General features: G+C 46.0%; 1 protein-coding gene across 2 annotated transcripts in view; it reads right to left on the bottom strand.

Moving 5' to 3' along the window:
• The window catches only part of Slc25a30 (solute carrier family 25 member 30), a 29,978-nt gene extending 7,315 nt beyond the window's left edge, over positions 1-22,663 (bottom strand). The window contains exons 1-9 of one of the 2 annotated variants that reach the window (XM_021182065.3): positions 22,571-22,663; positions 13,127-13,255; positions 11,228-11,375; positions 8,033-8,127; positions 6,749-6,834; positions 6,160-6,255; positions 5,415-5,539; positions 3,333-3,471; positions 501-581 (exon numbers count right to left, since the gene is read on the bottom strand). In XM_021182065.3, coding sequence (XP_021037724.1) covers positions 501-581; positions 3,333-3,471; positions 5,415-5,539; positions 6,160-6,255; positions 6,749-6,834; positions 8,033-8,127; positions 11,228-11,375; positions 13,127-13,190 — 834 coding nt within the window. In that variant the 5' untranslated portion in view covers positions 13,191-13,255; positions 22,571-22,663. The remainder of the gene's footprint in view (positions 1-500; positions 582-3,332; positions 3,472-5,414; positions 5,540-6,159; positions 6,256-6,748; positions 6,835-8,032; positions 8,128-11,227; positions 11,376-13,126; positions 13,256-22,570) is intronic. The other variant, XM_021182067.3, reaches the window with a different exon arrangement.
• Positions 22,664-23,667: the final 1,004 nt, after the last annotated feature.

Here is a 23,667-nt window from a genome sequence, read left to right on the forward strand (position 1 = left end):
CTCCCTAGCTGTTGCCCAAGGTCAATTCAGAAGAGAGAGATCAGACCTGAGACCTACAAACCCCTTCACCTGGGCTCTCCAGGAAAGACATCCACCCCTCTTTGCCTGCCACCTGGATGCCAATCAAACACTTCTGGGGTATGCTGTGCCCATGTTCAGTAAGCACCCCACAGTAAGCATGCTTGCACACGGATGGATCCACATCCTTCCCCAGAACGCCACGAGATACCTCACCCGCATCGCTCTGGAATCACAAATACCCTGAATTCCTAAAGCAGATTCTAATGAAGATTGATACCTTTCAATAGACACCATTGAACTAAGAGCCTCGGCGTTGAATGAGGAGACCTCACACCACCTAGAGATGGAGTGGCTACTTCTTATGATCTGAGAAACTCAGAAAATCAAGAACTTCCTTCTACACTATAACTTATAATTAAAAACGAGCTACATTATCTAATGACAGCAGTTTTTACATCGACCACAACAGAAAAGGATACAATGATATTCCAAGGACCAAGGCGCAACCAATTTGGCCAAAATCCTTTATATAGAGCAAAAAACCCTTCGTTCTTCCATGTCTATTAAAAAGAAGACAAAACAGCATTAAGTTCTGTACTGCCCGGTTTCATGTGTCAACTTGACACAAACTAGTCATCAGAGTGGAAGGAGCCGCCACTGAGGAAATGCCTCCGTGAGATCTAAGGCATTTTCTCAATTAGTGAGCAGTGGGGTAGGCCCTAGCCCACGGTGGGAGGTGCCATCCCTGGGCTGGTGGTCCTGGGTTTTATAAAGCAGGCTGAGCAAGCCATGGGGAACACACCAGTAAGCAGCCCCCCTCCATGGCCTCTGCATCAGCTCCTGCCTCCAGGTTCCTGCCTACTTGAGTTCCTGTTCTGACTTCCTCCAACAATAGACTATGATCTGAAAGTGTATACCAAATAAACCCTTTCCTCCCCAACTTGCTTTTTGGTCATGATGTTTTTGTCAGAGCAGAAGAAACCCTGAGACAAGCCCCATTTTCCAGTTATGTCAAATGCATTCACAATGTGTCAAATTGATATACTTTTTAATTAAAATTAAATCCAAAAGTTGAGGATGTTTCCCCTAAGACCTAAATGGTGGAAGATAGAACTGACTCCCATGGGCTCTCTCTGCTGAGCCTGGGGAAACCCCAGATTGCCACAGTGGCCTTTCCAACTGCCCTCAGCTGTGGCAAGGAGTGTCCCCACAGTGCTGCTCGGACCACCACCCACCACCCACCCTGCCACCCACAGCCCACGGTGCCTAAGGTTGGTAGTGTGATAAATATATAACCAGCCCGTGTGTGGTGCCTGTCAAGTTAGTGTTCAGCCCAGGAGGACTGCAGTTCCAAATGGAACTACCACCCAGCTGCTGGAGGCAGAGGATTCCAAAGGGGAAGTGCAGCCACTGGTCTGTGAAATTTCCTAAGACCTAGTCCAATCTAGAGGCAGAGAGAAGATGGAGCAAAATCAAGTGCTTGAGTGGACTCAACGAGCTCTGGATGATGATGCCATTTACAGACTACAATATCCTTCCAATGAAAACCATCAGGGGGCTGGAGAGATGGCTCAGCAGTTAAGAGCACTGACTGCTCTTCCAGTGGTCCTGAGTTCAATTCCCAGCAACTACATGGTGGCTCACAACCATCTGTAATGGCATCTGATGCCCTTTTCTGTCAGGTGTGTCTGAAGACAGCAACAGTGTACCCATCATATTTATATATGTATATATACATATATATATATATGTATATATACATATATATATAACAAATCAATAAAATCTTTTAAAAGAAAACCATCAGGGGTCGTGCAGAAGGCTGAGCTCTTCTCGGTCATTAATTCTACTCAAATGCTCGATATTACAAAGAACTGCTGAGTATTTTCAGCTTTAATCAAAGAACAGAGAGAAATGAATACGTTTTACGTGCTTACTCAAAAACAACATATAACCCTTTTTAGAAGGACTGACTAGAGACCTTTTCTGTCTCTTTGTTCCTTAAAGACTTCTGCATGACCAACCACTGCACACAGAGAAGATGAACCCCTCCCAAAGCAGGCAAGCAGGAACTCAATGGATAAGAAATCAGACTTAAATATTACTTAGTTCTAAGTACAGGTCATTAGCTTCCGTGCCATCTGGGCTGCTAAACAAGCCAGAAATAAGTAAGCAATTTTGATGAAGATAGCATTCATAGCACCTTGCCTCCCAAGTCTCCTGTCGGCCTCATTAAAGCAATATCAGAGGAGTGGGGGTGGAGCTCAGGGGGTCCAGTCCTTGCCCAGCAGGTACTAAGCTGGCTCACTCCCTGGCACCACATAAAACCCAGTGTGGTGGCACATGCCTATAATCTCACTCCTGGGAGGTAGAGGCAGGAGGACCACAAGTTCATGGTCACACTTGGCTACCTACCAAGTTTAGGGCCAGTTAAGGTTATATTAAGATCCTGCCTCCAATAAAGAAGGAAAAGGCTGGTGGAAGGCTTAGCAGGCAAAGCCACCTGCTGTCAAACATGCCGACCTGAGAGAACTGACTCCTCCCACTTGACCTCTGACCTCTAACAATCGTGCCATGGGACCGCATGTACATACGAACAACCCCTGCCCTTACCACCCCTAGCCCCAAAGCAAAAAAAATGAAAATGTAATTCTGAAAATGTGAAGCAATCCTGGAGACTAAGAAGTGTCAAGTGTCAGCATCATGCCGAGACCTGCAAAGCGCCCCGAAGCCTTGGCCACTGGCAACCCAGGGGGCAGCGGAACACCTCCCTCTGCCCCAAACAGTTCTCTACAGTGGGAACTGTGGTAGGGCTCATTTACTCCTGTGAGACACATCTGGAGGGGAATATTTGTTCCAGTTTGACTAAGAGGAAAAAGGTCCACTTTGGAAAAGGAACAGTTTCGCGACCCCGGAAAATGTTAACTAGTTTAGCATCCTTCCTAGCTGGGGAGGTGTGTGTGGAAAATGAACTTCCATTTATAAGATGTCATGTAAATCTTGGACTTCAAACCCTAGTGTGGCAAAATGCTATGTATGTCCTGCCAGGCACAGGCCTTTAATCTCAGCAAAGGCAGGTGGATCTCTGTGAGTTTAAGGTCACCTGGGAGACAGAGAATTTCATGACAGCCAGGGCTGCACTACTGAGAGACTCTGTCTTCTGTCTTCTATGGGCTCATTCATCTTAGTTTTAATACTTATCATAACGTAATAGTGACTTCAGTGTGTGTGTGTGTGTGTGTGTGTGTGTGTGTGTGTGTGTGTGTATGTGTGTGTGTGTGCATGCACGACAATCCTGCAGAGACACTTACCTGCAATAGGCAATCCAAGGTACCCTTATAGCCCGCACATCTGCCATCTCGAAGGGCTCTCTGATTCATCATGCGGGTTCTCACAACATCAACTGGGTTTGAGGCCAAGGCCCCCACCAGGCCACACGTGAAGCTCGAGCTGTTGGAGAACACAGGATTGGAAAAGACAAGAAGTAAGCTACCACTCAGCTACAGCTACAAAGGAGGGAGATGAGACAGCTTTCTCTCTGAATTCCTTTAAAACAAATATGGAGAAGCTACACAAACTGCACCAAGAATGAGGTCCTTGGGGCTGGAAGTAGCTCAGTAGTTAAACGCACTAGTTCTTACACAGGACCTGGGTTCAGAACCCAGCACACTCCAGCTCCAGTGGTTCTGGTGCCCTGTTCTCTGCACGTACCAGGCATGTACACAGTGAATATACATACATATATGCATACTCTCACACAGGTAAAACACTCATACATATAAAAAAAAATAGGCCTAAGAATAAATAAAACACAAGACCGCCTCACTGCACACCCACCCGTGGTCTTGGGTTCTACAGAGCAGTGGTTCTCCACCTTCCTAATGCTGCGGCTCTTTAATACAGTTCCTCATGTTGTGAAGACCTCCAACCATAACATTATTTTCATTGCAACTTCATAACTGAAATTTCGCTTCTGTGATGAATCAGACTATAAATACCTATATTTTCTGATGGTCTTAGGCAACCCCAGGTCGTTCAACCCTCAGGTTGCAAATCACTGTCCTAGATTTTCAGTCTCACTAGACTACCATAGGCTACACTGAGTATCGTTGCTAAACTGAGTTATATTTAGCCTACATTTGCCTGTGAACACAAGTAACTGTAACCTAATTCCTATAACTTGCTGAGTTATATAAAACATAAAATGGAATGGTTACCCTTTCACTCCCGTGGAGAGCTGGGAAGTCCTACGCTGTACCTCAGGGAGATGGTCTGTCTGCCGCTGTTCCCACGCCTCTGGCCATAAACACTCCTGTGCACTGTGGGTGCTGCTTTCTACCATTCTCATCATGAGCGAGCGCTCCTGCTCCTGAACTTTCTTTCTGTTCACACTCAACTCCACTAAGTTTAACTTTGCTGCGGGTTTTATTTTATCAGCACCAATCAGCTCAGAGGTTTTCCCAGCGCGACATTCCTCACACCCTGAATTGGTCACTCTTTCTTTGGGAGGTTGCTCTGTTCGCACAAAGGTTTACTTGTGCTTGCGGCCTACAGAGTTGTGAATAGTGCTCCCCCTAGTGGTGAGAATCAGCACACTTGCCACACTAGGCTAAGTGTCCCTGTCCAGACCAAGTCACACAGATTAAATGATCTATGATATGTTCATACAAATGTGATAAGCTGCAATTACTAAAAAAAAACAAAACAAAACAAAACAACAACAACAACAAAAATTAAGGACGGGCAAGGTGTCTGAGCATTTAAGAGGGTGTATTGTTCTAACAGAACACAAGTTAGATTTCCTAAAGGCTCACAAGTGCCTGGAACTCTGGCTCTGGGCTCTAACACCCCTCTGACCTCTGCAGGCACATACACAAACAGTAATCAAAAATGATTAAGGTGTAAGAGCTGAAGTGAAAATGTATTTGGGTTGTGTTGTCACTTTTTTTTTTTTTTTTGGTTTTTCGAGGCAGGGTTTCTCTGTGTAGCCTTGGCTGTCCTGGAACTCACTTTGTAGACCAGGCTGGCCTCGAACTCAGAAATCCGCCTGCCTCTGCCTCCCGAGTGCTGGGATTAAAGGCGTGCGCCACCACGCCCAGCTCCCGTGTTGTCACTTTTTAAAAAGTAATATAATACAAACATGACCTTATTTGTTGATAAAGTCCATGGTGCTTACAAACATACAGTTTGTACACATACAGGTACACAGTTACCTGTGTAAAGGCAAAGACTTCACTTCATCCCACTCGACTTCTGTGTTATAATTTTTCAAATAAGAAAATACTACACTATTACAATACTTTCTCTAAAACTTCCAGAAACTTACGTAAAAATTTCACCCTACCAAGCTCATGCATACCTAAAACATTAATTTTTAAAATCCATAAACATACAGAAAATGTGTTGCGACAGTGTCTCCCATCAGGCCTGAGAGTATCAGGTGCTTCTTGGTGATGTCATAGACTGGAAGCTCCACGCCGACCACAATGGCTGCCCTCTGGGCTGTGAGGGACACGCCCTGGGGAGAAACGGGAACAGCAAATGATCTCCACATCCCTCCAGACAAGGCCGAGGTGTGGGCAGTTCTATCCCACCCGCTGCCAGTTCTGCCACTAGGGAGAAGCGTGGCATGACAGAGCAGAAAAGGGCGACCAAGCAAGAACTCTGAAAGCTCGGAGGGCAGTTCTGACTCTGGCCAGCCTGGGGCTAGGGCAAACCATGCCTGAAAGCCTCCAGCTTCTCTGTCACACTGAGGGATCATACAGGGTCTAGGGAGGGTCTGTTCTGTGAACCGATGGGCCCCGAGTCATGGGTTCCCAGGAAATAGCACTCTTCATGGGTACTCGCCTAAACACAGACTTCACCTAAGTCATGAAACTGAACAGGCCAATCACCCAATGGGACAGGGACCCAGGGGACATTCTAAGAATTGAAACCACAGGAAGTAAAGATCAAATAAAAGGTACTCAGCTGTCACAAAACCCTGTGTATGTACTAACCAAAAGACACTTTAAAACCACAGCATATTCATGTTCTCACTTTATAGACAGAGAAGCAAAGAAAGAAGTCATCTTCAAAGGCAGGAAGTGGCATTCTTACGCCACGAGGACGCTTGGATTAGACTACAGCGAGGCTCACCTTCCACAGTCCTCTGGTCCCCTCCTGCTGGTAAATGCTAATGAAGCTGTCTATCATGCCTCCTTGAACAGCGCTGTTCTGTGCTTGCATTCGGATCTACAGATCAATAAAGAACGACATGAGAAGGAAACCCATTCTCCACCCCCACCATCAGAGACTTAAGAAAACCACCCACCTAGTGCTTAATGGTGTAACGGTGATTGGGGAAAACTGGCATAAACCAGCCAGTGGTGGCACACATTGTTAATCCCAGCACTCGGGAGGCAAAGACAGGTGGATCTCTACAAGTCTGAAACCAGGAGGTCTATTGATTGTGTGAGTTTCAAGACAACCACGGCTACACACATACACACACACACACACACACACACTGTCTCAAAAGAAAACCCTTTTTTCCTACTCAGTAACTCATAGAGAAACAGGCTACACCTGGTCTTCAAGTGATGGGATTAAAGGTGCACACCACATGCCCTACTAGAGAAAGTGACTTTAATATCAAGGGCAGTATCATCAGTAAGAGTGACCCAGTGCGCTCGCTGCAGTAAGTACGTAAGGGTGGAATGTGCCCTACCACACAGCCCAGACTTACTTTCAAAACATCAGTCGGATTAGCAATAGCTGAGGATATGACTCCAGACAGAATTCCACACACAACATTGACCAGCAGGGTTTCATCTACAAAGACACATTGATTGGGTTTTTTTTTTTTTTTTTTTTTTTTGTATGTAAGAGTTTTTGCTGTAAGTGACTCCAATATAAAAACATTACACTCTACCTGTTTACCTGAATATTGTTATATGCTCTGTGAATCAAGCGATTTATTTTAAAATAACTATCTACTGTTCATCTTTGTTTGCCTAGATGGACACGCAGTCCAATTGCCTTGTAAATATTCATATTTATCCCAGTCTCGTACAGCTATTAGAGCTCTTAACTGTAAGACATGTATTCATGCTGTGCCTTCCTGAAAATGGCTGGTAATTCACTCAATTTTAGGAAATTCAGTTAACAAGCAGAAACAGTGTGGCATGTGGCTAAGCACTGTGAGCATAAAGACAAGTGGCTGTCCCCACCCCTAGCTGAGGAGCTGCTGACAGCTGACGACTTCTGGGACGGTGAGAGCTGTTGTCCTTTAAGAGTATGGCAGCTGGTAGTCAGCCTCAGTGCAGTGGATGCTCTCACAAGTACACAGTGCACAAATTAGAGTCTGGAACATAGGAAACATAATGTTTCGTAAAGGAGGAACATAATGTTGGGAGGGGTCAGGAGGTGGGGGAGGTCAGGGGAGTTAGTGAGGCACGGATTTAAAAATACAAATGATAGGCTGGGTGTGGTGGTGCATACTTTTCATCCCTGCACTTGAGGAAGGCAGAAGCAGGCAGATCTCTGTGAGTTCAGGGCCAGCCTGGTCTACAAATTGAGTTCAAGACAGGCAGGGCTACAAAGAAAAACACTGTCTCGAAAAAACGGACAAACAAAAAGCAAATGGGGGGCTGGGGAGATGGTTCAGAGGTTAAAAGCACTGGCTACTCTTCCAGAGGTCTTGAGTTCAATTCCCAGCAACCACATGGTGGTTCATAACCATCTGTAATGAGATCAGGCGCCCTCTTCTGGCTGTGCAGATAGAACATTGTATACACAAAAAATAAATAAATCTTTAAAAAAAATGACTAAAACATTTGTACAAACAGCTCCTCACACACGTTCTCCGTTCTCCGGCTTGGCTCAGTATGAGCAGTTTGTTTACTCTGTACCCAGTCTTTTCTTTACTGGTAGAAAATTAACCAAAGAATTGAAAACTCATTCCAAAATGTCTGGAACAAAGCAACTCACAACCCACTGACTCTTCACAGGCAGACAGGTGGCCACTCACCTTCTGGGCGTTCCACAGCTAACCGCTTCAGGCTCTGGTACGTTCCGATCTTGATGGTTCCATAGGAGGCCTGGCGCAGCATTGCGGGTGCAATCCTGTCACGTGGGCATGCAGGCAGATGAAAGCCAACCTACTCGTCAGAAACCCTCAGAGGGACCCCCCCATCCACCCCCCACCCCCCACTGCCCCCCCACCCTCTGTGCAAAGGCAGACACTATGGCTAGAATGGGTTTTTTTATTTTACTTTTCCGGTTTGCTCTTTTGAGACAGGGTGTCTCTGTAACCCTGCTGTCCTGGAACCCCATATGTAGGCTGTGCTGGCCTCCAGGGCACCTGCCTTTACCTCCCTCCTGTTGGGATTAAATCCATGCACTACCACACCCAGCTTAAAATGAATATCTTCACATTAAAAAAAAAATGTTAAGAAAAGCAGACTTGGGTCTTGAAATCAGAGGTAATTATTAGGTCCCTAAGTGGAAGCCTGAGGCCCTACTTGACCTGAGGAAAATGCCAATGTGGGGTCAGTTTGCCCGCTCAAGTAAAACGCATAAACATTCCTTGCAAAGAACTCGGGAAGGCGGGTACCACCTGAAGAACACACGTAGTTATTTCCTGCCCCTCTAAGTTTTTCCAATAGGATACACAATTCAAGCCAGAATTAGCAAACACAAGACATAGTTCTCTATCCTGGATACCACCCTCCCATCTCTAGGAGGTCAACCTGTGGCGTGCTTAGCCCATGTTACCTTTCAAACCCAGGACAGAAAGAAATAAGAGCTGAGGTGCCTGCTTAACATATCCAAACAGTCCTGGCCTCCAGCTTCTCCCAGCATCCCTTAGTCCCTGAGTGTTAGAGACTATGGCTGGCAGACCCTGCTCTACCCTGGGCTCTCCAGCCCAGGGCCTGGGTTGCCTTACCCCGAAGGCTCTTCCCCATATAATCCAGACATCTTGGTTACCCGCCCCTTTTTGTACCTCTGCCCTTTAGGCCTTTGCACCTGGTTCCCTTGCCCTCCCCTCCCAGGACCCAGCTCAGTCTGGTCGTGTCCACTCTGGGCTCTCCCAGATGTCTCTGATACTGTCTAAGCTCTTCTCCGACACATCTTCCATAAACTCTCTCCTCTACCAGACCTGGGAGCAGTCAGGGCCTTTCCTTCCCGCTTCATTTCTTTTATTCATTCACTCCTAGCCCCTTGTTCTACATTTCCTACCTCCTCCTATATTACAGCCTGGGCTCCCCCTCACCAAGGCGGCCAGTGTCCACATCTCATGTAGCCTTTGCAGCAGCATCTCGTCTACACCGCAGCTGCACACATGCCCTCTGGGAAGGCCCCCCAGGACTCTGTCTCCTTCCTCTCCTTCCTCTACACACTTCCCAACCCATCCACTCCCATGGTGTCAGGCTCGTCCTAACAGATGATTCCTAGAGCCACATTCCGACCAGTTCTGACCAGTTTCCAGCTGCTGTCTAGCTCTTCAGTTTAGACATTCCACACATGCCCACATTCAATGTCCTACATTGAGCTCACTCTCTCCTTCTCTGTATCAGCCCTCCTCTTCTGTCTCCTGTGGGGATGGGGGTGACGTGGGGGTTATAGCTACACACTAGTGACAGCCAGGAGTCCAGGCCTTAGTGTTTATTTCCTCCCTTCTCACTACCTCTCCTACCCGGGAACCCCATAAGAAAGTCCCACAATGCTGCTGGTCCTGCAGGAGACCCGCTCAAGGCACTCTTCCTATAAAAAGCTCTACCTCAGCCCTCGCTCATCACAGGCGTAGCAAACGAAAGTGTTGATAGGCACCAGGCAGATGCCAAGGATGAGTGAACAGCCTCAGCGCAACTGTGCATGCATTTGCCGGGCCTCAAGGTCAGGTAAGGCAGAGAAAATATCAACTGTAGCTACTACTGTCACAGTGAGTGGGTCCGGGCCTGCTGGAGCTTTCCTTTCTCTTGTTTTTATGCTGCACAATTAAACATTTTTAAAATATTGACTTGGCTGAGCACGGTGACACATGCCCCTAATCAGGAAGCTAAGGCAGGGGAATCATTTGAGCCATGAGTTCAAGGCAGCCTAGGCAACATAGCAAGGCCTTCTCTATGAATGAATGAACAAATGATGAATGAATGAATGAATGAATGAATGTCTTGGCTGGATTTAAAAGCAAAGACCTCTGTGGACTGATGAGTCTATGGAGGGGCTGAGGGCCACCTGTGTGGGACATGTACTTGGCAGGGCATAAAGCTGTCCATTTTCTGATGCTCTAACACTCTGGCTTCATTTCTTGCTATTCACCAACTCCCAACCATCTCCATGCTGGAATACTTGCTATTTGTAGAACTGCAATGCTGCCTAGCTGGATATGAACACCCCACTCTCACCCCTTTGCCTGCCTCATTCTTTTTGAGCCTTCAGGGTCTGATTCTGTGCCTCCTACATGGAGTGACTTTCCTGAACAGCTCCACCTCCCTGCCCTCAACAGTGTGGGACAGACACCGGATACCACTGTAATCCCATTTCCACATGTGCAGCCCCCATCGGTGACAGTTCTACATTCACGAATGTATGATCTACATTCATGCTCGCCCCTCTCTATGCTCTGAGAAAGGCTGATGCTTACAGACCACATCTCACAGACACCCTTCCAGCAGACCTCTAGGAGTCCAACTGGTGGGAGGGGGAAGGGGAAAGGAGAGAGCAGCCAGCCATCCCACCCCATCCCACCTCACCCCTGTAAATGACCCCATATAGGAGCAGGACCCTAAGCATCTACTGACAGTTCAATCTTCTCCAAGGCATCACCCTCCTGGACTGTGGTACCATGATTGCTGCCCCTGGGCCTTTAGCCTAGGGTCACTTCGCCAGTTTCTAGGTAGTTCAGTATCTACCGTTCAATTGTTCCCTTAAGCCTTCAATAGTCCCTTAAGGCCCATCAATTAAACCATCAAGGGTGTTGTGTTCCCTGCAAAGAACTCACTGATATAGGTCAAGTCTTATCTTGCTCACTTTCCCATCAGTAGCTTAATGAATTTAAAAGTGTTTGCAAGCCTTAACCACAAGCTGATATTTTTATCATGGTAAAAACTAGATACTTGAGAATAACTAATGTTCGCCTTCTCCCTCTATGAAGGTGATGCGTTAAGCATGCACTTCAAAGGGCCCACAGTTAGACACAAACACCCAGATGTTTACTCACCCTGAATACAGCGCCCTCAGGCCTTCTTCTCGGCCTATCCTCATCAGCGCGTGCAGCATGCCTCGGTACCTGATCTCTCGGAAGTTGGCATCATTTGTCTGGCCTTGAATCTGAAGCCGTGTCTTAGTTAAATCAATTGGAAATGTGCCTTAAAATATTAAAGAAAAAGAAAAGAAAAAGAATCTCCCTGAAAAAAGAAACATTAAGAAATAGCCAAGCTCGGGAAATAGTTCACTTGATAACACATTTCCCATACAAGCATGGAGACCTGGATTTGATTCCCAGACTCCACATTAAAAAGGTTGAGCATGGTGGAACACTCTGGGGAGGTGGAAATGGGCTGGCTTGCTGACCACGTTGCCAAGCCTACCTAGCAAGTTCCAGGGTATTGAGAGACCTATCCAGAAAAAAATAGGTGGACCCAAAGAATGACTGCCAAGGTTACCTGCTGGCATTCTAGAACTCAGGAAGCTGAGGGAAGGTTAAGAGTTCGAGGCCGGCCTGGGCTATATAGCAACATCTTGTCTCAAAAAAAAAAAAAAAGCAAAGTTAGGCAAAAAAAAAAAAAATTAACAAGCTCAAAAAATGACTCAACACCATTTGTTGTTTTTTTTTTCTGGGAGCTAGTTCATAGCTAGCCTCATGTTACCAAGCCGGGTCTGAAATTTGCTTTAGCTAAAGCCAACCCTGAACTCCCGATCTGCCTTCCCCTCCCTCCCACAATGCTGGTGTGCAGGTATGTGCCACCATACTCAGTTAAACATTTATTTATTATGTCTATCTTTTTATAAAGCTGAGTGAGGAGGCAGAACTGCCACAGAACACGAATAAACAAAATCATTTACACGAAGAGGAAATTCACTTAAAACCCCAAATAGTCTTTATGACAAAAAAAAAAAAAAAAAAAAAAGAGGCTAGGACTGTGTTCAGTGACTGAACAGAGGTTTTAATAAGGAATTTTCTTTGATAAATGAAATCGGATGAGGCAGGTAAGAGTGCTTAATACTGCGGGGCGTGGTGGCACACGCCTTGAATCCCAGCACTCGGGAGGCAAAGGCAGGCCGGTTTCTGAGTTCGAGGCCAGCCTGGCCTACAAAGTGAGTTCCAGGACAGCCAGGGCTATACAGAGAAACCCTGTCTCGACAAAAACAAAACAACAACAACAAAAAGAATGCCAAACACATAGACTCTATGTATGTACTGCATTCTCAAACAGTAACCTGGCTCACAAAGTCCAGGCAGGTTAACACATTCAGGGACAGGAATCAGTCTTTTAAATTCCATCATCCACGCATAGAAAGCTGACCAGCATTAGTGAGTGGTGATTCATGCACCCTGCAAGTCAACTGAGAGAAGGGAAGGTCCAAGCCAGAAGCCAAGCAGTTAGCAAGTGCCTGATAAAACAGCACAGACCCAGGAGCAAGGCAATCGGATGCAGGATCAATGCAATCAGATGCAGGAGCAATGCAATCGGATGCATAGCAGCGCACTCAGATATAGAACCCAACTGATGGAGTAAAGATGGGATGGAGGTGATGCACAAAGTCTGCAATGGAGCGTTAGTCTGCTCAGGTTCAGAGAAGGCCCTGGAGCATGCCAAACTTCTTGCAGCCAGATGGATTTTCAGCGGCAAAGTGGAGAAAGGGGCAAAGGAACAGTGTCCAATCAACCCAAATGGGAGTCATAAAATGGGTCAACTTTCTTCCTAGTGCACTTTAAACCCAAAGTTGCTAATAAGTAGCCAAAATCACTGAGCCGTCTAAAACCATAGCCAAAGAGGCATGTCTGGATATGGAGGGTGTGAGTTCACAAGCCTGCACTTGAATGCCGTGCACACCAAACACAAAACCTGACAGACACCACATCCCTCAGGCAAAGCTTCAGAGTCCGGGCTCTTACCACATTCTGCTGTGATGGAGGCCAGCCCTCCATACACAAAGGGCTTCCAGTTGAGGGCTGACATTTTCAGTCTGGTCGTCTTAGAGTTATTCAAGCATTGCCTCCTACAGGTTTGCCTCCGGGTTTGTTCTAGATACAAAAGGGAAAACTATTCAAAACCATAAGGTCTTAGTCACTGTCCCAATGCTGTGCAGAGACACCGTGACCAAGGCAACTCTTATAAAGGACAGCATTTAACTGGGGCTTGCTTCTAGATTCAGAGGTTCAGTCCATTATCATCATGGCAGGAGCAGGGCTGCAGGCATGGCACTGGAGCAGTAGATCAGAGATATATCCTGATCTACAAGCTAAGATAGAGGCTGGGCCTGGCAAGAGCTTTTGAAACGCCAAGGCCCAACTCCAGTGACACACTTCCTCCAACAAGGCTGTATCTCCTAATCCTTCTAATCCTATCACACAGTTCCACTCCCTGGTGACTAAGCATTCAAATCAATGAGCCTTTGGGGACCATCCTTATTCAAACCACCACAGAGAACTCCCCACATAGGCAGCTTCTGCTCCAAACTCTTTTTTTCTTTTTCTTTTTCTTTTTTTTTTTTTTTGGTTTTTCGAGACAGGGTTTCTCTGTATAGCCCTGGCTGACCTGGAACTCACTTTGTAGTCCAGGCTGGCCTCGAACTCAGAAATCCGCCTGCCTCTGCCTCCCAAGTGCTGGGACTAAAGGTGTGCACCACCACCACCCGGCTCCTGCTCCAAACTCTTATCCCTAGGTTTGATTCAGAGAATACCCCCCAAACAACCCTACTACCAACAACTGAGGCAAACCTTGTCTTTCTAAAGCAGAGACTCTGTGTCCTAGGCTCTGTGGTGGTTTGAGTAAAAATGGCCCCAATAGGCTCATAGGGAGTGGCACTATTAAGAGGTGTGGCCTTGTTGGAGGAAGCTGTCACTACAGGTGGGCTTTGAGGCTTCAAAAGTTCAAGCCAAGCCCAGTAGTTCATTGCCTCTTCCTGCTGCCTGCCAATCCAGATGTAGAACTCTCAGGTCCTTCTCCTGCACCACGTGTGCCTGTGTGCCACCACACTTCCCGCCATGATGATAATGACTACACCTCTGAACTGTCAGCCATTCTCAATGAAATGTTTTCCCTTACAAGAGCTGCCGTGGTCATGGTATCTCGTCACAGCAGTAAAACTCTAAGACAGGCCTCAAATGGGCAATCTTAACTTCTTCAGGAGCCTTAACCTACATTCTTCCAGGCTGACACCCTGATGCGTGTTTGCACACTTAGCACAGTACATGGGAGGCTGCCTTCTAGCCAGTCTTACTTACCGTAGATCTCCTAGTTTCTCATGCAATAAATATCTACTATTCACTTACCACCGTCTTAGTGACTCCCTCAGGGGTAACATCAGATGCCTGAGGGATACAAGAGTTGGAAGCCACTCTGAACCTAAATTAAATGAGTTTGTCCTTAACATGAGCACAACCCTCTTTGAGTGTGTACTCAGTGAATGCCAGCTCACTCTCCATACTGTGTTACAGGCACAGAGGAAGCTTGGCATGAAGGAAAGACAGGGCAGACCTTGGTGAAAATGCACACTTTGTTCCTGTTAGCCTCCCATGCTAAACATTGTTTGCACCACCACCCCAGGAGCAGCCATCCCAACAAATTAAGAGTATAGACTTACTTATATTTACTTTTGGACAATTTCCTGTATGGATATGTATGCATACATAATGCACTGTGATTATATTCACCCTTCACCCCAATTATCCTCTGTCTCTTCTCCCTTTCCCTTCTTCCCACTCAGTTTCCCAGTGGAAACACCATTAAGAAAAAAAAAAATGACAGCCCCTCCTCCAGCAACCATTACTAGTCACTAGTTATTGAGTTCATTATCTCCTCCTCTACAGAGACAGAGAACCCAATCTAGTGAGTATCTATAAAGTCCACATGCCCATGGCGCAGCAGCAATGCCATGTCTGGATGGCAGTGTTTCATGATATTCCTCTCCATCCTCTCACTGGCCCAGAACTGACTGATTCAGCCAGGGTGGCTCGCCACAGAGTCCCGGGGATCCATCTGTCTCCACTTCTTCCCGCACTGGGACTGCAAGCGTTCATCACTACACCTGGCTGTTTAAATGTGTTCGGGAGATCAAACTCAGATCCTTGGCAAGCATTGTACCAGCTGAGCTCCCTCTCTGGCCCTCCCCACTATAAAACAAGTCACTGGAATGGACTGATGACTCTTACTGTAGTCACCATGCTCTTGAGCCCTCCAAAACTCTCATTACCCCCAAGCCTGCTCCCACCCCTGCCCACTGTCTACACGACTGGTCTTCAGGGGCTTGATGCTATACACCCATCAAGCAACTGTGTGGTACCTGGGCTTCCTTAGAAGTTCTTCGCCCATGGGTGAAGCCCAAGCATCTGTGCTGTTTCTGTAACTCAGTAAACTAAACAAAGGCTGGCCTCAAGGGCCCTGTGATCTAAATTTCTGCTTATAATGGCTGTTCTGCAATGGTGACATTACAGATGAGTCTTCTTTTCAATCATCTCTTACAAGTGTTTTTCTTTTTTAAAAAAATCGGTGACTTTTAAGCTGTTCTTTTTTTTTTTTTTTTTTAAGATTTATTTATTTTATGTATGTGAGTACACTTCTGGTGAGTACACACCAGAAGAGGGCATCAGATCTTATTACAGATGGTTGTGAGCCACCACGTGGTTGCTGGGAATTGAACTCGGGACCTCTGGAAGAGCAGTCAGTGCTCTTACCTGCTGAGCCATCTCTCCAGCCCAAATGTCTTTCTATAATATATAAACCTAGATGTATGTGGATGGGATTTCTGCACATACACAGATATGCACACATAACACATATATACACACAAACACAGCCAGCAAGTGTTTACGGAAAGTGAATTAATTTACTGGCTAGAGAGATGGCTCAGTGGTTAAGAGCACTAGTTATTCTTCCAGAGAATCTGAGTTCAATTCCCAGCCCCCACATGGCAGCTCACAACTGTCTCTAACTCCTATTCCAGGGGATCCAACACTCTCACACAGACACACAGGCAGACGAAACACCAATGTACATTTAAAAATAAAAATAAATATAGTCTTTAAAATGTACCTTTAATTTTTAGAAATTAACTACACAACCATCACGCCCTCATGCTGTCACTAATTAACCTTCCTGCTGCTATTTCTGGGCTATTTTTAGTTCTATATGTGTTAATATTAAGTATTTTTCCCTCGGTATTGGCTTGTTTTGGTTTTGAGGCATTCTCCTACGCCAGGCTGACCAGGAACTCACTGTGTAGACAAGGAGAGCTCTGAGCTTCTGATCCTCCTGATACCTGGGATTATAAGCAGGCATCACTCCATGTGGCTTTACGAAGTGCTGAGGATCAAGCCCAGGGTTTCATGCATGCTAGGTGTGATAACTACTCTTGGTTGTCACCTTTACCCACCTGGGAAGGGGTAGGTAACCTCTATTGAAAAGGTGGCCTGTGGGTATGTCTATGGGGCATTTTCTTGATGACTACTTGATGTGAGAGGGTCCAAGCTTGCTGTGAGCAGTACCATCATCTCTAGGTAGGTGGGCCTGAGCTCCATAAGAAAGCAGCTGAGTGTGAGCCTGGATGGTGGCCAGGCCACTAGCAGTGTTCCTCTGTGATTCTGCCTGTACCTCCCCTGAGGGTGGACTACATGCAACCTGCCAGAGGAAAGCCTTCCCTCCCCAAGTTGCTTTTGGGAGTATTTTTCTTAAAGCAACAGAAAAGAAACAAGCCCAAAATTTGGTACCAAGAGTGGGGTGTTAGCATGATGAAATCTTCCCATGTCGTTTTAGAGGAGGAAGACCATGGCAATGGTTAGAATCTGGGACTACAGATTTTAATACACGGTTGCTGTGGGAGCTTAGATGATAACACAGACAATGGAGGACTGGCCTGTGACATTTCAGAGGGACACAAAGACTCTATTGGGGTCTTCATGATATTCTGGATTAGGAATCTAATCCAAAATGGTTGCTGGCCAGCTGAGGCTAAAGAAGCAGCTTGATTAACAAGTGACCAGAGTCACCAAGGTCAAATCTTTTGTGCTTTCCTGAGACGACTGATGCTGGTCAGCTGGGACTAAAGAACCAACTGTGATGAATGAGATCAGCCTCACTGAAGTGAACTCCTCTGGGAGTTACTTCTTTAGGGTCAGCACACAAGCTGTGGTCCGGAAGGGCCAAGGGTGCATCTCAGGCTGCTGGCTGGAAGTCGGCAACATCTAAGGATCACCTACCTGGTTCTAGTTTTGAAAACACAAGAAAGGCAAGACTGAAGGGGTCATAGAGAAAAGCTGAGACTATGTAACAACCAGGAGAGGCCACTGGTGAAAGTCTAGCCTCCACTTCAGTGGAGACTCTGGGATACTGGAGATGCCAGGCGTGTGGAATGTGTGCCAAGGGCAATGGCAAATGTGGACTAGAGGGGGCCTGAGTCTACTCGACAAGCTGTGCGCTGCAGAAAGCACAGCTGGAGAGGTGGGGCTGCCAGAGTGTTGGGGAGCAGAGGATCGTGAGTGGAGCCCAGATGCCGGACACTGAGCTATAGGATCTGGATTTTGGTTTTGCTCACACTTGACTGTAACTATGCCCTCCTCCTTTAGGAATAAGAAAGTAAATAATTTGGTTTGGGTTTTGGTTGTACAGGAGCCCACAGTTAAAGAGAGTTTGAACTTTTGAAGAGATGGTAAACTTTTAAAGTGTTATGGTTTTTAAAAGATTGTTACACCTTATTACAAAGAACAACAACAACAACAACAAAGCCAGAAAGCCAAGCCCAGAGTGGTGCCACAGAACTTTAATGCCAGTGCATGGGAGGCAGAGATAAATGGATCTCCGTTGAGTTCAAGGCAAGCCTGGTCTAAAGTGAGTTCCAGGATAGTCAGAACAGAGAAACCCTGTCTTGAGAAACTAGAAAACAAACAAACAAATAAACATAAAGAACCAGAAAGCATCCAAACAAACAAAAAAAGGTCTCACTGAAGGCTGGGTCTGCCAGCAGGTGTGGTCCAGGCTGTGTTGACCACGGCAAACTGACAGAGCTCCAGTTATCGTGGGCTGTAACCTGTGTTCAGCAAACGAACCCATTCCTGTCTACGCTCCCCTGGAGAGGAGCGTCCCATGCGTATCTCCAACCTTCATGTGAGGAGTGATTTTCCGAGAACCCCAATTCTATATAGTGAAGACCAAGATGGAGACGGACAGATGTGTCTCAACTTGAGAACTGGCAAACGGATTACAGCTTTGCAGACAGCCAGAGTCCAGTGGTGGCTTTAGGTCATTTCCAACCATGCCTCACGTTTGGTCATACACTCAAAGTCAGACTGAAACCCACTGGCCAATTCTCTTTGCTTGCATCATAAGCACAGATCTAGCATCAGCTGTCATTACGAAATATTTGATGTCAGGCATTGCTATACATTTTCCACACAAAGGACTTGAAGCAACGCGACTCTTCAGTCAGGATGAGGCACTCCAGCTGGTGTCTCTCTGAAGGACGCCACGATCTTTCCTCTTCACAAAATTTTGGCAGTCAGACAGTATCTTCCAAAGCTGTTAAATACACATGCCTATGTGTGTGCTTACTAAAGACTGAGGGGTGTATCTTGGTGACAGAGTACTTAGCTAGCATGTAGAAAGCTGAGGGTCCAAACCCTCAAAAAAAAAAAAGCCACAAAAAATAAATAAAAATAAAAATAATTTTTTTAAAAATTACATATATATATATGTGTGTGTATATATATATGAAAGTATCTATACAAAAAAACTCAAAATTTCTCCCTACACTTAAGATATATACTGTTACCCATTCTATTATATCATCTCTTCTATGGTAATGAACATTTATTTCCTCCTGAACTTATTTGTACAACTGTAAAGAGAGGCCATTAAAGCACAGAACTTACAGGAAGTAAAATAAATAGGATTACATGAAATTAAAAGTCTTCTTTGCATAAAGAAAACAGTGAAGAGGTAGCTTACAGAAGGGGGTGGGGCATAGGAATCTTTGCCAACTACACATGAGAAAAGTGATTAACAACCAGGACATAATAAGGAGCTGCTGCAGGTAAATGCAAATTAGGAATGCTTTGAGCTGGGCATGGAGCCACATGCCTTTAATCCCAGCACTCTGGAGGCAGAGACAGGTGGATCTCTGTGAGTTCAATGGCCAGCCTGGTCTACATAGTTCCAAGACAGTCTGAGCTACCTAGTGAGACCCTGTCTTGAAAAAAAAAAAAACCAAAACCAAAATCAAAAAATAAAACTGCTTTGAGGCTCCATTTCACTGCAGACAGAATGGCTGTCACCAAGAAAACAAATGAGGGCCACAAGATGGCTCAGGAAAAGCACCTGTCACCAAGCCTGACAACCTGAGTTCAGTCCTAGAGAGCCACAGGACACCTGACTTCTGAAAGTTGTTCTCAGACTCTGCACCTGTGCTGTAGGTTATCTCACGCATGTGATCTCATGTACATGGGCACACACACTCACACACACACTCACACACACTCACACACACACACAGTCACACACACTCTCTCACACACACACACACTCACACATACACACACACATACACACACACACACAAATTAATTGATTTTTAAAAGATGGCAAATACTGGTGAGTATGTCCTTAAAAGGAAAATATCACTCCCTGCTGGTAGAAACGTAAATTTGTGCAGCCACTATCAAATTAAATATGGAGGGAGTTCTTTAATTTAAAAAAAAAAAAAAAAAAAAAAAAGCTGAGCAGACAGATCTCCGAGTTCAAGGATGGCTGGGCTACAGAGCGAGCTCCAGGGCAGCCAGGATTACACAGAGAAACCCTGTCTCAAAAATCAAAAGAAGAAAAAGAACTCCCATATGGTCCAGTTTAGGTATATACCCAAACAATTCCACATTAACACACCACAGAGACACACGCACATTCATGGTCTATTCACAATACCTTGGGGCACAGAGTACACCTAGATGTCCATCAGCGGATGAATGGATATAGAAAATGGGCTCCACGACTAACATGGTGGCACTCACTTTCCCTCCCAGTACTTGGGAGGCAGAGGCATGACAATCTCTGTGAGTTCAAGGCCAGCCTGGTCTACATATCAAGTTCTAAGCTAGCCAAAACTACCTAGTGAGGCCCAAAAATACCTAGCTCCATAGGGAATATCAGAAATACCAAAAATAAATTAAAAATAAAAATAAGTGATCCATATATATGTCTTAGCTAGGGTTTTACTGCTGTGAACAGACACCATGACCAAGGCAACTCTTCTAAGGACAACATTTAATTGGGGCTGGCTTACAGGTTCAAAGGTTCAAATGAAATAAGGTTTAGTCCATTATCATCAGGGCATCATCCAGGCAGGCATGGTGCAGGAGGAACTAAGAGTTCTACATCTTCATCTAAAGGCTGCTAGCAGAATACTGACTTCCAGGCAACTAGGATGAGGTTCTTAAAGCCACAGTGATATACCTACTCCAACAGGGCCTCACCTCCTAACAGTGCCACTCCCTGGGCCAAGCATATACAAACCATGACAATATACAACAGAATTTTATGCAGCCACAAGAAAAAATGAAATCATGGCATTTGTGGGAAAATGTATACAACTGGAAGTCACTATATAAAGGAATATAAATTAGGGGGCTGTTGAGATGGCTCAGCAGTTAAGAGCACCGACTGTTCTTCCAAAAGTCCCGAGTTCAAATCCCAGCAACCACATGATGGCTCACAACCATCTGTAATGGGATCTGACACCCTCTTCTGGAGTGTCTGAAGACAGCTACAGTGTACTTACATATAATAATAAATAAATAAGTCTTTTTAAAAAATAGAATATAAGCTAGACTCTGAAAGACAAACATTCCATGTTTTATGTTCATAAATAAAGGTGTATTTGTAAGTGTCTGTGTACGGATCACGTTACTAGGAAGACAGTCATGAGAAGGGAGGAAAAGACCTTCGGAGAGACAGGAAACAGCTGATGGACTAGAAAGTAGAAGGGCTCTAACTGGGCAGGCAGTCGATGGAGGGAGGGGGCGGGTGGGTAGGATGAGAAACAAAAGCTATGAAGTCAGTGTGATGAAACTCACTGCTTTGTATGATTATTCTTTAAAATTGGTATTGCTGGTACTTCTGCGGGCTCTCCAAGTTCCTCTTATATAATTAATAAATCATTTTCATTTTGGTCTTAAACAGTAATCACGTACTCTTCCCTCCATGTTCTCATAAATCTTTCCCCCATTACACTGTCTTTTCACAAGTCTTTCCTATTCCCTATTCTTTATTAAAACCACACAGTGAGGGGCCGAGAGATGGCTCAGCCTGTCCTTCCAGAGGACCAGGGTTCGATTCCCAGTCTCCACATCAAGTGGCTCAGGCCTGCTTAGAACTCCTGTTTCAGAGAATCTGATGCATTCTGACTTCCAAGAGTACTTCGCATATAAACTCACAGACACATAAATAAGACTGGATGAATCTTTTTTTAAGTGTACAGGTAAAAAAAAAAAAAACGCAACACATACTTACGAAATATGGTGTTTTAAAAACATTTTAGAAATAGTACCATTTTTTCACGAGATAATTGAGCCCATGTTACAAAAGTTGGCAGTGCTACTGCTAAGATCTAAATCTATGCCTTTCACACTAACACATCTCCGAATGTAGAATCTACAAGGGCGTTCGTTCTAGCATTGTTTTGCTATTCTTAGGTAAGAACAATCCTGACTATTGAGTGTTTTGCCTGAAATTACACCTAAAAAGCCTTTAAAACGCATTAGCACGTTAACTTCTCGAGCAATTCATTTGACAGGTTCTTGCGAACTCGCAAGCAGCAACCTAGCTTGTTGTTCCACGAGCAATTTGTGTGTGTGTGTGTGTGTGTACGCGCGCGCGCGCCCCATTGCCTTAAAGAAAATGGAAATCGTTTATTATCCACCTATTTAGCAACGCTGATGATTGAACCCGGGACCCTGTATACAATAAATAGCTCAACCACTGAGCAACATCCCCAGCCCTCCACCGGCAATTCAATGGGTGAAGAGCCCTATCCCGGGTACTGAGCTCGCGGGTGCTGAAGCTGCACCATCTCTGCCCACGGATGGGAGGGGCGCACACCGGTGGGAGGAATAAGTGCCGCAGCAAAGGGTACAACCCTTGAGCCTCCCGGACGCCCCCCTCGGCCATCCTCCGCGGATCCCGCAGAACCACCCGAACCCGGGAGCGAGCCCGGGTCCCAGAGCGAGCCCGGGCTCCGGAACCTCGTACCCACCGAACCCCAGCCCACGAACCCTAGCGCACTTCAGCCCGGAGCAAACCCGCCGCAGCGGTTCTCCGGCCAGGTCCACAAGGCAGCAGCGCGGCCGGGAACTCACCCCGCGGCGGAGCTCCCCCTGCTACTCCTCGGAGCCAGTGCAGCCGCCTGGGAGCACCTCGGTGCGGGAGCGGAAGAAAAGGCCGCCGAGCGGCGGGCGCGGCCCAAGCCCGGAACGGCTCCGCCCGCTTCTCGCCGGACACGCCCACACCACGTTCTCATTGGTCACTGTCGACACCGGCTCCCTCAAGGCCACGCCTCCAGCCACAGCCAACAAGACCCAGGAAGAGCCGGTCCCAGAAGCAACCAGACTGGGGTTCTCAGGCTCTCACTGCAGGGATCCGAGCAGCTCCCCACAGCCTTCGGTCTGTGAAGGGGAAGCCGGGAAGCCACAGACTCTTCTTCAAAGGGGCTTCTCCGTGTCTCCCAGAACCTCGGCAGTCGCAACGAAGTCATCTTGCATTCACTGTTTGTTAGAACTTTATAATTTGAAATGTGCTGACTGAAAACTGAGAGCCCAGACTCATCAACGCTAGCATTTCGCAACTCTTGCATTCTTTCTGTGTCTATTCCTTTCACACCGAACTCTTGAAAAATTACCACTTATCATATACAAGTACATTTTCAATCATATCCCATATAAATATGATAATATTTATATCCCCTTGCTGTCTCAAAAGGTCATCCACACATGCGCACAGGAAACTCAGGAGCTACTAAAAATCAACCCAATGCATCTGAATTCACCTCTCGTAAACTTCTTAAACCAGAGCTCTCGTTTTCTTTTTCTTTTTTTCATTAACTACTTACTTACTTTACAATCTGACCTGAGCCTCTCGTTTTCTAAATTCTTCTTAACTTTGGCATAGTTGCGGTCCAGACCAAATGTCTTGTCATGTTCTGGATTCATGGGATTATTTCCTCGTGATTAAATTTAGAAACATTTAGAACAATGGCGGATATTCACAAGACTTCCTTCATTTCTGGACATGTACTCTGCCAGTTTGTCCTTGTTACCCACGGAGCAAGGTGCAAAGAGCAAGATGCGGCTTGTTCAAGGTTCCTAGCTCCTCAACAAAGCCCCTCCTCTTTGCATTGAATACGGATGTGGACTGCTGGGTTTGTTTCTTGGAAGCCCTTGCTTCTGTGTCCTGGGGA

Source organism: Mus caroli, unplaced genomic scaffold (genome assembly GCF_978045245.1).
Source record: "Mus caroli unplaced genomic scaffold, Mus_caroli_1 scaffold_12, whole genome shotgun sequence".
NCBI lineage: Eukaryota > Metazoa > Chordata > Mammalia > Rodentia > Muridae > Mus > Mus caroli.